At 37.1% G+C, this 16,193-nt stretch overlaps 1 protein-coding gene across 5 annotated transcripts in view; it reads right to left on the bottom strand.

Moving 5' to 3' along the window:
• The window catches only part of CLMN (calmin), a 163,227-nt gene that overhangs the window by 57,198 nt on the left and 89,836 nt on the right, over positions 1–16,193 (bottom strand). For all 5 annotated transcript variants that reach the window (XM_069104253.1, XM_069104249.1, XM_069104250.1 and 2 more), the window contains exon 2: positions 6,450–6,511. Coding sequence is in view for 4 of the 5 variants with exons in the window: in XM_069104249.1 (XP_068960350.1) it covers positions 6,450–6,511 (62 nt within the window). In the remaining variant the exon portion in view is untranslated. The remainder of the gene's footprint in view (positions 1–6,449; positions 6,512–16,193) is intronic.

Here is a 16,193-nt window from a genome sequence, read left to right as displayed (position 1 = left end):
TTCAAACTGAATACTGGGACAAAATGGGAGGCAGAGACACAGGTTTCAAATGAGCAAGTTTTATGAAATGGCAACTAGAAGTGGGCGACTAGAAACTGGCAGATAAGCTTTGAATTATAGCAGCCAGGGCCCAAGGTGCTGCAGCTGCCTTTGCTTTCAGTAAACAGAAAATGAGGGTAAGTAGCTGACATTCCATTCCAGAGGAAAGTTCTAGATTGTGGAGCATAGTCTCCCCCTGCCTCCTTCCTCCTCACTGATGCAGTGGGCCAGATGATGATCCAAAAGCTTTTGACCTGTGTCGTTACCCTTGGAATTTCTGTTTAAGTAGTTTGATTTTCTTTTGCCAACTAAATAAATCTGATTAATCTAAGTGCTGAACTGTTGCCTTGTTTATGAATAGGGAGGAATAGTATTTGGTATTGCTATACAGATACAGGACAGAAAGGACCTGAACCCCAAGATTTTCAGGCTTTCTCATGACGGAGGGAGAGACAGAGAGAGACAGAGAGAGGGAGAGACAGAGACAGACAGAGAGAAAGAGAAAGAAAGAGAGAGAGAGAGAGAGAGAGAGAGAGAGAGAGAGAGAGAGAATGAGAATGAGAATACTTTTATTTTGCTCTTTAGGGATTTTTGAAAAAATAATCTTCATGATTGGACTTGGTGTTTTCTTTGCTTTTCCCTAGGCTAAAAAATGAACCAATGTGATATTTTTGTTGTCTGTGACAAGATTGGTCTGTCTGGAAACATGGCATCGTTCACTTCTTTCCTTCCTCCTCCACAAAGGAGGAGGAGGAGAAAAGGCTTTCTGCCAGGGTGGAGTCAAGGGCAGGGACCAGAAGGTAGGAGGAAAAAGGTGTGATTGAACCTGGCTCGCGATGCCCACATTCCAAAGATGGGGGCTGAACAGAATGAGCACTTTTTCCCTTGGTGACTTCACCTCTTACCTCAAAAGCCTATGTCCTGATAGTCCCAGAAAGGCTAGAAGTGAGAGCTTTTTCTGTGGGATATTTTTCCCCTTGAACTTGTGATTTCTGTTCTACTGAATTTCCTATATTATTAGTTGTATATCTGATCTCATTTATTTTGAAGTTATTTTGTTTTCTTTTTCTCAGTAGCTACTATCACTATATTCAATGTTCTGTGCCCTTATGTTACATTTATATATGATGGTATATGATTTGATAGTGACAAATGGAACCTTGTTATGTTACTGTAAGTAGATGCAGAATGTTACTGCTGTTTGGTGCTGATAATTTGCATATCTGTATTGCTGATACAAAGTTATAATGCTGATAATTATAATATATCAACTGTTTTGGATCATTGCTTTGATCAGTTAATACAGTTTTCTTTAGAAACTGGCCAAATATTGCCAATCACTGCTGACCTTTACTGATCACTATTTAAGCAGATGGAGTATAAGTTAACTTGATATGTGTGGTAATGTTTTTGCACTGAAACTCACAGGAGGGCATATTTGAGGGACAGATCCAGAGAATAAAAAATAAGGACATTATAATGGCACTAAGAGAATTTAAATAATTAGAAGACTCTAAATTCATAGCAAGGTCACAGCTGGGGAGGTCCCCTCGTCTTTCTGTAAACTACCCAATCTGGGTTTAAAAAACAACAACAACATATTTTAGTTATAGAAGTCTGTTATTTCCCAAGGGGGTCAATGAGAAGAACTGAAATGGAAAGTCTTGGTTCTGCTGCTTACTCCTATTTGGATTTTAAATTCTACATCAGTAAAATAAAGTTTTGGATGAGATAACCTAAGGTTTCCTGTAGCTCTTACTTTCTATGTTCTAAGGTTATTTCTAGCTCTAACATTCCAGAATTCTATTAGTGTGTAGAATTAAAATAAATTCAAAGAAAATAGTCTTCTTTATGAGAAAATGTGATCTCATTGTTCATACTCCTAAGGTCTGCAGAAAGGTGAACAGGACTAAGGCCACCAATAGTTCGGAGATTACCAGTAGTGTTCATTTCCTTTTTGGGGCATAGTTGCTTGTCCCTTCCAGAGTGAAAAAAAAAAATCATAGAAATCCATACCCTTTAGAAACACCAGACGCAATGACAACAGAAGAGAACACCTGTGGGTTGACTGATATTCATCTCTTTAGGAGGGATTGCTCTAGATCTAGACGGTAGAGGCCTTAATGTTTAAAGAAAGATGCAGAGCAAGGAGCCTGAAGAGCATAAGTGGGGCAACAATGGACAGTTCACCTGGGAGAAAGTTAGAGCTAGATTTACTAGAAGAGCCGGTGCACCTGGAGGGAGGGTGGAACCCAGGTAGCTTATAGCAGAAGGACAATTCCCATGTGGAGTGAAGCAGAACTCTGCCATTGGTTTTATGCTACATAACATTCTGTAGATAGCACACATCAAATTTGACTAAGAAACAAAGCTGAGAGGGGATAGCTAACACAATAGAGAGCAGAACCAGGATCCATAAATGAGCTCAAGAGGCAAGACCATCTGGCCAAATAGAAGAATGTGGATCTTAATTGGAATAAATGTAAGGTCTTTCACTCAAGTTCCAAAAAAATCAATTTCACATGTATAATATAGGAGAAATATGACTAGAAGGCAGTTCATCTGCAAAAGATTTGGGAGTTTTTATAGGCTACAAACTGAATATAAATCAAACAGTGTGACACAACAGCAAAAAAACAAACCAAAACAAAACTAGTGAGACATTAAGCTCCATCAGAGAGGTACAGAGGCTGGAAGGAGGCTGGTGATATTCATGTTGCACTCTGTCCAGTGAGTGCTACTCGGCAAAGTTCTAGATATAAAATATTTCATGAGGGGCATTGAAATAAATTGGAACCTTCTACAAATGGAGCCTCAAAGAGCATACCATATAAGGAATGGCTGAAGGGACTGGGTATATTTGGACTGAAGAAGAGACCTATGAGCAAAAAGGATTATCTTTCTTCAAGGGCTATCATGCAGAAAGTGTGTTTTCCATGGCCCTAGGAGGTAAAACTCAAAACAATGGGTGGAAATGCAAAGATACAGCAGACTGAAACTTGATCTGAGGAAAAAAACCCTACAACTTGGTAATAATATCTATCCCAAAGGGGAATAGGTTGTCTATTGATGTAGTACGTTAGTTTTCCATTATAAGTCTTCCGAGTCAGGACAGCATGATCATATTCTGGGAAGGCTGCAGAAGGGATTCTTGGTCAGACATGAGTTAGACTGGTTGGCCGCTGAGGTTGTTTTTGATGCAGATTTTGCAATTCTCCATGCAGGTATTATTAGCACCACTTTGCAGATGAGCAAATTGACATTTAGAGTGGTTAAATGACTTGTTCAGACTCATATGTAGCTAGATAAGAGGCAAAGTAGGACTCAGTCTTTCCACTAAATAATCCTTTTTAATGTCTTCATATGCGATACAGATGTTTTGTTAGAGACAGCATTTAAAGTTTAAAACTTTTATTTCCATTTCCACTGACACAAATAAGTTTTCAAATATATGAGCAAAACAAAGATAGTTTGAGCAAAATAATAAGAACATAAAAAAATGCAACCAACTAACAAAATGAAAGGAAAAATATGCAACCTGAAAGCTATTTAGAAAAACTTTTAAAAATAGTTGTACAGGATTGTCCAGAAATTATATTCTTCTGTTAATTACCAGTTGTTAAAATAAAGACTGTGTATTAATTTTTTTTGAGAGGGTATAAGAAAATTTATTTTGAATCAGGTATCTCTTTAAAAAACCCAACAGTTTCAATCATGGTTTGTTTGGTTTTTAAAAATTTTTTGGTCTTTATTGATTTGTTTACTTTTAGTTTACAAGATTCAGTTACACAATTCCTTGAGTTTCAAATTTTCTCTCCCTCTCCCTTCCCCCCCCCCCCACCATGGCGGCATACAATCAAGTATAGGATCTGCAAATACTTTCACATTAGACATTAGTCAGGTTATAAAGAAGGACTGTATCAGATGGAATGAACAATGGGAAAGAGGAAACAAAACCAAACCAAAAAAAAGAAAAACAGCAGGTAGTTTGCTTCTATCTGGATTCAAACTCACTTTTTTCTCTGGATGTAGACATTTCTCTCCATCATGAGACTTTTGGGGTTGACTTATAACCCTGAATTGCTGAGAAGAGTCCAGTCTATCAAAGTTGGTCGTCACACATATGTGTATTAATTTTTAAGAAGGCAGTATCAATCATATCCATTGTATTTACCATGAGTTTAGTTGCTATTTAATGCTGTATTATTTTATTTAGGTGTAATAATTACAGTACTGGGGCAGCTAGAATAACAAATCTGTAGTCAGGAAAACTCATCATCTTCCTGAGTTCAAATCTGGCTTTAGATACTTCCTAGCTGTGTGACCCTGGGCAAGTCATTCAACCTTGTTTGTCTCAGTTTCCTTGTCTGTAAAATGAGATGTAGAAGGAAATGGCAAACCACTCCACTATCTTTGCAAAAAAAAACCTAAATTGGATCATGAAGAATCAGACATGACTGAAACAACTGGAACAACGAAATTGTATAAACATTGCATTTTTTCACTCTGCATCACTTCATGTAAATCGTCCCATATTTTGATGTAGTCTTCATATTCATTACTCCTTAAGGAGCAATGTTATTCCATTACATCTCATATTAAAATTTGTTTTGCCATCTCCCTAGTATTGTGATACTTGTTTCCATTTTTCGGAAATAGCTTATAGCTATATATCACTTTGTATTTTCAAAATATTTTCATTTAGCTTTTTCAACAATCCTCAAGAGTGGGGAAGAACAAGTACTTCAAGAACTAAGGACATACCACAGCAGACCAGGTTAAAAGCCAGGGAGCTGAACCCCTGGCAATGTGGAATGAATCATTGTGGGGAGAAGAAAACCCTGGCCCCTTCCCTGTTCTCAAGCTTCTGCCCATCACATCAGCCAGAGGCGGTCTTTGTAAGCCCTGAAGGGATTAGGGGGGGTATTGGTCTTTCCATTGGTATCTTTGTCCAACAGAAAACCTGGCCAGGAGAGGAGGTAACAATATCAGAATCAGGAGCTGAAATGATGTGGAAAGGATCCCCACAGAAAAGATACATCACATTCAAGGAGAACATCTTGAGGAATTCATCAAAGGAGATACAGAAACTTAGTTACTTAGCCTTTGGCCAAAGGTACTCTACAACCTTAAATCCATTTTCCCTGGGATTCTGCTTGTATATCGGTAAGAGTGTCAAAAATTTCCAGGAGGAATGTTTTACATCAACTATTCTCACCATACCTCCTCAATAAATACTCTAGGAAAATCGGAGTTTGCTGACTAATTGGTATTCATTGATAATAACAAGGCACACACTTCTAAGGACTCCTCAGGGTTGACCATCAAAAGCCTGAGGCAACAAGAAGCAGCCTTGCTCTGGGGACCCATCCTTCCAGTGCAGATGGAGATCTGGGAGAGTAGCTGCAGAGTTTGGGCTGTACATATAACAAAAACATATTGAGGAAATACGATTTCCTATACTTTGGGTTTAAAAAACAACAACAACATATTTTAGTTATAGAAGTCTGTTATTTCCCAAGGGGGTCCATGAGAAGAACTGAAATGGAAAGTCTTGGTTCTGCTGCTTACTCCTATTTGGATTTTAAATTCTACATCAGTAAAATTAAGTTTTCGATGAGATGACCTAAGGTTTCCCGTAGCTCTTACTTTCTATGTTCTAAGGTTATTTCTAGCTCTAACATTCCAGAATTCTATTAGTGTGTAGAATTAAAATAAATTCAAAGAAAATAGTCCTCTTTATGAGAAAATGTGATCTCATTGTTCATACTCCTAAGGTCTGCAGAAAGGTGAACAGGACTAAGGCCACCAATAGTTCAGAGATTACCAGTAGTGTTCATTTCCTTTTTGGGGCATAGTTGCTTGTCCCTTCCAGAGTGAAAAAAAAATCATAGAAATCCATACCCTTTAGGCTTTCAACTCCCAGCCTTGATTATATAACAGGAGACTATATTGGAGAGACAAATGAGCAACTCAAGGGTGAGACTTTCAGAATTTTAGATCTGGAAGGGATGTTCACAAAGTCAAAAACTCATTCATTATTTTAACTGCAAAAAATCTAAGTATACAGACAAAAAAATCATATGCTTATTTTTAGTGTCAAATCAGATCTGCTGGATAGCAAAGCACTTTAACAGTAAAGGACTAGATAAACATAATGGTTAGTGTTATTATTGTACTGATCTGTCATATTTCTAATATTTCCCCACTCATTGCTAAGTTAATGGAAAAATTTTAGAAGGAAATTGTGCCAAATCATGAAAATTAACCAGCTTGTTAGATTTCCCTTTTTGAAAGTGTCTTATAATGGTCTTTTTAAAACATCTTGGAATCATTTCCCATTGAGTCTTCTTCTATACTGCTCCCCCCTTCCCACTAAAAATTCCTCCCTTGTATAGTCATAAGCTTACCTTTTCCAGGTGTAGATTGATCCACCGGGTGAACGTTCTCTTCTGAACATTTTCCCTTTCAACTGGAAACAAAAGCATAACAGTGAGATGAGAAAAGAATCATACCTCAAATTTCTATTGCATACTTATAATATGAGATGCCAAAGTTGGGTAGTACATCTAAAACTTAAGCAGGTCATCCCTAACATGTTAAGGGGTTGTGTCCCAAATTTGGTCAGTAGAGTCAGAAGTCAGATGTGTGGAACTCAGGAGAGGTTTTTCCTATAAAAATTTCACATCTGTAAGTCACTCCTAAAAAGTTCATAAGTGTGTCTGTAAGAATTGAAAATTTTAGAGCTGGAGAAGACCCTTGAGATCACCTATCCTAATATTCATATTTTGAAAAGATAAAATAAAACATTTTAAGAATAAAATTTTGACAACTTTTGTTTTTATATTATCTACATCTCCCAACCTACCATTCCTGTAATCCCCTCCCAGAGAGTCATCGCTAACAATAAAGGGGAAAAAGAATTCTGTAAAAAGGCTGACATTTGTAATGTTTTACATCAAGGATTACTCATCTCTGAAAAGAAACAGGTTGCATCTTCTCATATCTCTTCTTTCAGGTAAAGCTTACAAATAGGAAGAGAGTTTGGTCATAAATTCTGAAGCATCCATTTTTATTTTGTTATTATTGTTCTTTCAGTTTTAATTTTTGTAGTTATTTTGTATATTACTTTCCTGGCTCTTCTTACTTTACCATACATCAGTTCACATGAGTCTTTCTATGTTTCTCTGTATTAATAACAATTATTATGTCTCATAGCACAATAAAATTTCAGTGTATTAATGTATCACAATATATTTAAGCTAATCAATTTGCTTCTACTTTGTTTTCAGCTTTTTGCTAATGCAAAAAGTGCAGCTATAAACATTTTAAATATATTTTGGACAGCTTTTCTTTTAGTCGTCAGTACCACCTTGGGGTATACAACTAGAAGTGGAATCTTTGAGTCAAAGAATTATAGACATTTTAGTCACACTCCAAAATGTTTTCCAGGATGGTTGTACAAATTAGACAAAGTTTGCTCATCTTTCCACAACCCTTCCAATATTTGCTATTCCCATAATTTGTCAACTCTGTAGATTTGCTGAGTGTGGTAAAACCTGGAGGTTGTTTTTGATATAATTTCCCTTATTATTAGTGATTTAGAGCATCCTTTCATATGATTGGTTATGGTTGGCAATTCTTTTTTTGAGATATTTGTTTATATTCTTTGACAACTTATCTACTGGGGAATGGCTTTTGATTCTGTATGTGTGCACATACATGTATCTGCTAATTTTTTAGATATCTTGGAAACCAAACTCTTATCCCCCTCATATATACACACACACACACACACACACACACACACACACACACATACACATATATACATATATATCTTCTAATTGTTTAGATATCTTGGATGTTTACCAGAGAAATATGATAGTTTTTTTATTTGACCAATTCCCTTCTTATCTTGCAATTACATATAGACAAAATTATCTATCCCATCTTTTGTAGTCTCTTCTTTCCCTTATTTGATTAAGAATTCATCCCTTAAACAGGGCTATGAAAAGCATATGGTCTGCCTTCTTTCTTTCAATGGCATAATTGTTAATCTTCAGGTAATGGCCCAAGGTTATACAGCTCATTAGTACTGGAGGCAGGGCTAATCGCAAAATCTTAATGTTCAAATGTTCCTTAGAGGTTATCCCATACAACTTCTAATACACATTAAAGATAGTAATCACTATAATATTTCTTTGGGAAAATTTTGTCAAAGTTCCAACTTAGGGTGTCAGGAATATGTTTTCTCTTATTAATTACAGCCAGGTATTTTTACAAGTAGTGCCCTGCCCATGTTCCTTAAAATAATCAAAACATCTTGGTAATGGCAGTTTCAAATCATTGGTTGTACCTCCTACATTTTGGGACAAAGATTACAGTAATTTGGGTAATAGGGTAAAGGATAAGAATTTTGTTTCATGTGGTTTTTTTTCTTTTTTATGGATCCCAAGAAAGCAAAAGATAGAATTTTTAATGATGAGATATAGACCTTTATGAAGAAAGAAGGAAAGTAACACGTATTTATTAAGCACCTACTGTGTGCTATTCACTGTTAAACAGTACAAATTTATCATTTGATCCTCATAACAACATTCTATAGCTGAGGAAACTGAGGCAGAGGTTATGTGACTTGCCCAGAGTCACACAGCTACAGTAAGTGTCTGAAGGTAGATTTGAACTCAGGTTTTCCTGACTCCTAGCACTTTATCCACTGTACCACCTAGCTGGTTTAATGGGGAGATAAGTAGCATTTACCTTACATTCTCCCTGCTCTCCCACCTTGCTGTCCAATTTCAAATCATCTTTCTAGAGGGCTTCCTGATAGCTTCTGTACTGATTCATCTTCTGCCATAGTGGAATTTGTAGCAGTAATAGGACAAATGGAGGAAGGAAGAGAGAGAATGCACCAAAAATAGACAAGGAAGAGGAGTTTCTGGTGTGACTGATCTTGATTAATTCCCTAATATAAGAGATTTAGGCCGAATCTCAGAGTTGGAAAAATCTCAGAGGCCATAAAACCTAAATAAGGCTCTGCAATTGTCACCCACCATTCCACATGCAACTCATACAAAATCCCTCTTCTTCCCTTTTGCTGCTCCTCTGTTCCTATTGGGCTCCTTGTTCCAAACCGAACTTCTAGAGACCATCCATGCCTGGGAGTAACTCAGTCACTCGGCCTGTGTTCCCTGTCCTCAAAGAGCAAGGGTTAGTGGCTTGTGATTGTCTTTCTCTCAACATTCACCAGCCTATCAATGTGCTTCCTAAAATGTGGTGCCCAGAACTGAACAAAATATTTCAGATGTTGTTATATAAGGTCTTTTACTTTCTAGGTCTTTGACACCATGCTTCTCTTAAGGCAGAATAAGATCTCATTAGCTTTCCTGGCTGCCCTATCCTGCTGAGGACTCATAATTGAGCACACAGTCTATTAAAACACCTTGACCTTTTCCAAACAACTTGTCTAGCCAGTCTGCCCCCATATTGCATTTTTAACTGTGTTCATATAGTCCCTGGGTTTGTCTTGGCAGGTAGACTCCCAAGTATTTTATACCATCTGCAGTTATTTTAAATGGAATTTCTCTTTCTATTTCTTCCTGCTGAGTTTTGTTGGTTAAGTATATAGAAATGTTGATGGTTTATATGACTTTATATCCTGCAACTCTGCTAAAGTTGTTAATTGTTTCAACTAGTTTTTTTAATGCATTCTCTAGGGTTCTTTATATCGTCATGTCATCTGCAAAAAGAGTGAGTTTTGTTTCCTCATTACCTATTTTCATTCCTCCTTTTTTTTTCTTATCTTATTACTATAGCTAGCATTCTCAGTACAATGTTGAATAAAAGTGGTGATAATATACATTCTTGCTTCACCCTGATCTTATTGGGTAGGCTTCAAATTCATCCCCATTGTAGATAATGCTTGCTTTTGGTTTTAGATAGATAATACTGATAATTTCAAGAAAGATTCCATTGATTCCTATGCTTTCTAGTTTTTTTCAATAGTTGTTTTATTGTATTCCCATATTGCATTTTTAAAGTTGATTGTTTGAATGCAAGTATGAAACTTGCCATTTGTCTCCATTAAATTTAATCTTTGATGACTTGGTTCAATTCTGCAGCCTGTCAGAATTTTTATGAACCTTGACTCATACAGCAGTATAATTCAGCTGCCAAGAGAACTAATTTAAAATGCAATTGGGACATATTTAACAAAATAAATTAAAATCCTGTAGAACACATAGATAATGTTGATATGTGGTTTTCTAAGTAGACCTGTTTCTATTTGAGTTTGATTCAGCCCTGTCTAAAATATCTACATGCAAAATCTCAAAGGAAAACACAGTTTGGGCACAAATTCAACTAGAATTTCTGGAAGAGATGAAGCAAGAATTTTAAAAAGTTTTAATTTTCTTAAATAAATGAAATGTGACCACTAGAGAACAAAGGCCTGGAAAACAAATGAAAGCTACAAAACAAAGAATTATGAAATGAATTTAGAGCTTAGCAGAAGGATAAAACCTTAAAGAAGAAAAAAAAAAGCCTCTTTGAAAATTAGAATGGACTAAAGAGAACCAAATGACCCCATGAGACAAGTGATTTTTTTTAACTCAAAAATGGAAAAAAATAGAAAAAAATGTTAAGGTACCTCATAGCAAAAATAACTGACCTGGAAAACAGATTGAGGAGAGATAATTTAAGAATACCTACGTAAATCACCACCTAAAACCATGACCACAAAAAACTAGGCATCATATTTTGACGGATCATAAAAGAAAACTGTCCAGATCTCTTAAAATCAAATGGCAAACCGGAAATAGAAAGAATTCAGTGGTCACTTTTTAGAAAAAACACAAAAACAAAACAAATTAAAACTCTCCGGTATATTACGACCATAATTCAGAGTTTCTAGAGAAAAGTAAAAATACTGCAAGCAGCCAGAAATAAAGAATTCAAGTGCTGAGGGGCCACAGTCACTACTATATATGATTTAGCAGTTACTACTAAATAGAGGAGGAGAGAGCCTGGAATATGATATTTCAGAAGGCAAAAGGTATAGGCTTACAACAAGAATAACTTATGAGCAACCTGAGTACAATCCTGCGAGGAATAAAAGGATCTTTAATGAAATAGAGAACTTTTAAGTACTCCTGATAAAAAGACAAGAACTACATAGAAATTCTAAAGTGCAAACACAAGAGTCAAGAGAAGACTATGGGGTGGCTAGGCAGCACAGTGAATAGAGCACTAGCCCTGGAATCAGGAGGACCTGAGTCCAAATTTGGCCTCAGACATTTAACACTTACTAACCGTGTAACCTTGGGCAAGGCACTTAACCCCAACTGCCCTGCCTTCCCCCTTCCAAAAAGCACAAAAAAGAGAAGCCTATGAAAGTTAAACACGAGTGAACAATAAATACTAAGATAATAAATATGGACAAACTTTTACATTCTATTGTGAAGTGATAAATATGTCCCTTCTAACCCTTCTTACCATCAGGGGACATAAAAGGAGTCTAGAAGGCTAGGGAGTGGTTCTGTTATGGTCCTGATAATCTTAAAAGAAGACTACAAAAACAGGTGAAAAGGAACATACAAGGGGCAGGGGTTGGGGGAGGGAAGGGAAGGTTAGGAAAAATTATTCTTTTAATCAGGGTGCATAAGTTGAATTCCATATAAACAAGGAAAAAGGGGTGGAGGTAGGTGGGAAGAAACTGACGCATGTAAGTAATTTTCATCAGAACTGGTCAAAGTAGAGAAAACACAAAAAGTTGGGTATAGATATATATTTCATTCAACAGCGAGATGAGGGGACAAGGTGTTCCATCACAAATATGTGGAAAAGGATAGAAGGGGAAGGGGAATTGGGAATAAGAAGAAGGGTAGTTTAAAGGACATATGAATCTTAAACTCTACCTAAGGATATACTATATTTACAGCAGTTCTTTATATTTTTAGCATGTCTTTATAGCAAAGAATTGGAAACTGAGGCAATGCCCATCAACTGGGGAATGGCTGAATGAGTTATGGTATATAGATGTAATGAAATACTATTACACTTAAAGAAATATTGAAGGGGATGATTTCAGAAAAACCTGGAAAATTGGTATGAATTTATGAGTGAAGCTATCAGAACTCAGAGAACAATTTATACACTGACAAAAATGCTGTAAAGATGAACAGCTCTGGGGTGGCCAGGTAGCACAGCAAGTAAGAGCACTGGCCCCAGTGTCGGGATGACCTGGGGATCAAATCCGGGCTCAGTTAGCACTTAGCACCCACCCAGAAACACCTGGCCTTGTAACCTTGAGCAAGTTACTTAACTCCAATTGCTTTAAAAAAAAAGATGAACAACTCTGAAAGACTTATGAATAGGGATAATGACCAACCACAATTCCAGAGGACTCATGATGAAACATACCACCACTCCTAATGAAGGGATGAAGGACTCGGAATGCAGGATGAGACTTTTTAATGTGAACAGTTCGGAAACTTGTTTTACTTGATTATATGTTTGTGACAGGGCTTTTTCTTTCTTGATTAGGAGGAATGAAGGGAGAGAAAGTGGATTTTTGCTGACTGAAAAATATCAATCAATAAACATTAAGTGCCTACTATGTGGCAGACACTGTGCTAAGTATTAGGGATACAAAAATTAAAGAAAACAAAATAGCCCCTGCCCTCAATGAGTTTACAATCTAATAGGGGAGAGAACATGCAAACAAATATATATGAAGCAAGCTATATACAGGATAAAAAGAAAATAATTAACAGAGGGAAGACACTGGAATTAACAGGGGTTAGAGAAGGCTTCCTGTAGAAGGTAGGATTTTAGCTGGGACTTAAAAGAAGTCAGGTAGGTCAGTAATAGGAGTAGAGGAGGGAAAGCATTTAATAATTAAAAAAAAGATTATCTGGAGCTTGTTTATTTTTGTTTTAGGACTTTGTACTTGGGAAAATAAATACAAATGAGTCCTGACACCATGTCACCTGAGATAGTCTCCTCAGACTACATAAGCATCTTGTCAACAATGCAAAAGGGGGAACATGCAAACAGGAATAGTCAGACAGCTCTGATACATTCATAAATGTAACTGCTAGGCAATGAAAGAATTGTGCTAAATCCTATGTGCATCCTAATCTAGCTTAAACACAATTGGTACATTCAAAGGCTGAGTTCCAATTACCCTGTATTGGTACATTTGTAAAAAAGAAAACACTAACTCCCTTCATCTAACAGAGTACGAAACAGTGTAAGCCCACGTTGGGGAAGAATTCAAGGTGTCCAAGTCACAAATTAACAATATCCTTGCTGAATCCTAGGTTTTGATATCCGTAATTTATAACTGGGTTAGGTCCCTCTGAGCATGAACTGCCTCTCTCTTCTGAGAACCTAAAAAAGGAAGGTTATATGCCACTCTGTTCCCAATCATAGCTTTCAAAGTATACCTGAAAGATAACTTGGAGATCCACTTTAGCACACCACCATCATTTTCAGAGGAAACCGATGTTCTAAAGAGGGAAAATTATGGTCACACACTAAGTTAAAGGCAGAGTTCTGGAGTCTGACTTTTAGCTGCATATCCTTCCCAATATACTACATCATGATACAAATTAGAAGAATGTATTGGTATTCCTTGAACATTCTATATATTTCTCTACAGAATGAGAAAAATTGAGGCCTTAATATAACATGCTATGTTTGGTAGATCTTTGAGGTATTGTGGTATAATAGAATGATCATTAGAGTTCTGCTTACTCCCAGTGTAACTCTGGGCAAGCCACTAGACCTGTTGAGGTTTCAGTTTCCTGATCTGTAAAATGAGAGGATTGGATTAGGCCATCCCTAAGGTCTTCTGCAGCTCTAAGTCATCGGACCCTGTTCTGTAGTCGAATCTCTGGGGAAAGTCTAGTGTGCTAGGCTGTGCTAAGCTTCCTGGGATCTTGAGCAGAGAACAATGATGGGTTGGGTGATCAAAATCTATGACACAATCAAGTCCTTGAAATCACCTTGTGAAGACCTTCTCTATTCTGAGCCATGCCCAAGTATCACAACCCTCCATGTTAGCTATTTACTCTCTTTTCCCTAACCTCTGAGGGATGTTAATTTCCTCAGCTCTGCCAAAAACAGGTGGCAGAATGCCCCTTTCTTTTAATCCTAGCAAGACAAGGTCAGACAGGATTAACTGAGTATTTCTTCAGTTAAGCTTCTGTATTTTGTTCTTTTCCCCCTTAATATTCTAATAAATGATGTTGAACCCAAGTGTATTTCAGAGTCAATGAGGGGAAAAAAGCTCTGTTTCCTCCTTTCCTATGCAAGGAGAGATGAGAGCAGTAAAAATGGAGGGGTTGCTTCCTTGCCAGTGCTAGTATGTAGTTAACTAATGGGGGTAAAAAAGGGAAGAAAAGAAAACTTTAGCTAGGACTCTATCTGTAGACTGGCTTTAACTGTTCATTCCCACCTTGCCTGTGGTTTTTTCATTTCACAGCTCAGGCAAGATGAGCATGGCATCCTCTCTAGCATTTCTAGGGTACTTTCCTGTGTTTGCAAAGAAGTCTCATGACTTTTTATTTCAACTCCTACATGAACCTCTAAAAAATTAAATGTTAGTCTCTCAGTGTAGTAGAGTGGGAATAGTATTGGATGGGTGTCAGAAGACTGCTCATTGGTAAGTCGTTTGAGAGTTTGGAGATTTGCATTTATATTACACCTACTGTTTGCCAAGGCTGTGCTAAGCCCCCCCCCCCTTTTTTTTTTTTACAATATTATCACATTTGATCCTTAGAACAACTCTGCAATGTAGGTGCTATTATTAGCTCCATTTTTAGAGTTGGTGAAACAGTGGCAAACAATGGTTAAGGGACTTGTTCAGGGTTACAGAGCTAGGAAGCATCTGAGGCTGGATTTGAACTCAGGTCTTCCTCACCCCAGGCCCAGGCCTCTGTTCACTGCACCACCTAGCTGCCAAAATGTCATTTTTGTCAGTACCACTTTACAGATGCTAAAATTGAGACTAAGAGAGGTTACATGACTTCTCCTAGTACATATAGCTACTAAATATCTGAGGTAGGATCTGAACTGATCTTCCTAACTCCAAGTCCAACCCTCTAACCACTATAGCACATATCCCATGACAATATTACAATGATATCATTATAATATAATACAACATTCTATTATAATAATATAGCAATAGTAACATCCCAGTGTAATATTGTAGTGTTAAAACATTTGCATTTATTTTTTTAAAGTGACCCCCCCCCACTATCTCCTCCTTTGCTATCCCCATGTCGGGGAGTTTCCTACTTATTCCCTTTGCTCTGACTCTATGAAATATACAATGATCACTCAGTCGATTTTTTTTCCCTCAACTGAGTCCTGCAGATACTAACTATTGGAATGTCTCAGACAGAGAGATTCCTAATGGTAAAGTTTTCAAAGATCAACTGCATTGGCTAATGGAGAAGGCGCCCAGTAGAACTGAACATGGTAACTTCTTAAGCTTCAGTTATGACTTTCATTACTTTTCTTGAAACGTACTAACCAGAAAACTATTGAATTACCCAGTTTTGGATTTCGACATACCAAGAGAACATATTACATGCACGGAAAACCACTGCATGATTCCTAAGCAATAAGAAAATAAGAGCCAATCTATCCCTTGGGAAATAAAGGTTACAGTATTTTTTAGGAAGGCTTATTCTTCTCCCTTCTCTAATTATGAGGTAAGGAGCTCCCATAAATCAAATTTTAATATTTTACTTTTTGATCTACTTAATTGAAGAGACCGTGAATGGTATTACATATGCTACTACATTCCCTCGTATTTTTCCCCTTTAAGAGGAACAGGTGAGAACTACTGTATACTTATCATTATCAGTGTCTCAGAATGGTCAAATAACCAATTCCTTTTTTTTTTGCTTTATAGATAGAGAGGATAGGGTAAAGAACCACAGTGGAATGGGGAAGGAGGTAGAGGCAGAGAAAGGGAAGAGATATAGTTTTTGTTTTGTTTTTGCTTTTTTGGGGGGGGAAGGTAGGGCAATTGGGGTTAAGTGACTTGCCCAAGGTCACATGGCTAGTTTTTTGGTCTGTGTATTAAGTGTCTGAGGCCGGATTTGAACTCAGGTCCTCCTGACTCCAGGGCCAGC

Source organism: Petaurus breviceps, unplaced genomic scaffold (assembly GCF_028583685.1).
Source record: "Petaurus breviceps papuanus isolate PSGF00001 unplaced genomic scaffold, PetGlider_PUasm1.0 685, whole genome shotgun sequence".
Lineage (NCBI taxonomy): Eukaryota > Metazoa > Chordata > Mammalia > Diprotodontia > Petauridae > Petaurus > Petaurus breviceps.
This window is presented reverse-complemented; position numbering and strand designations above follow the sequence as displayed.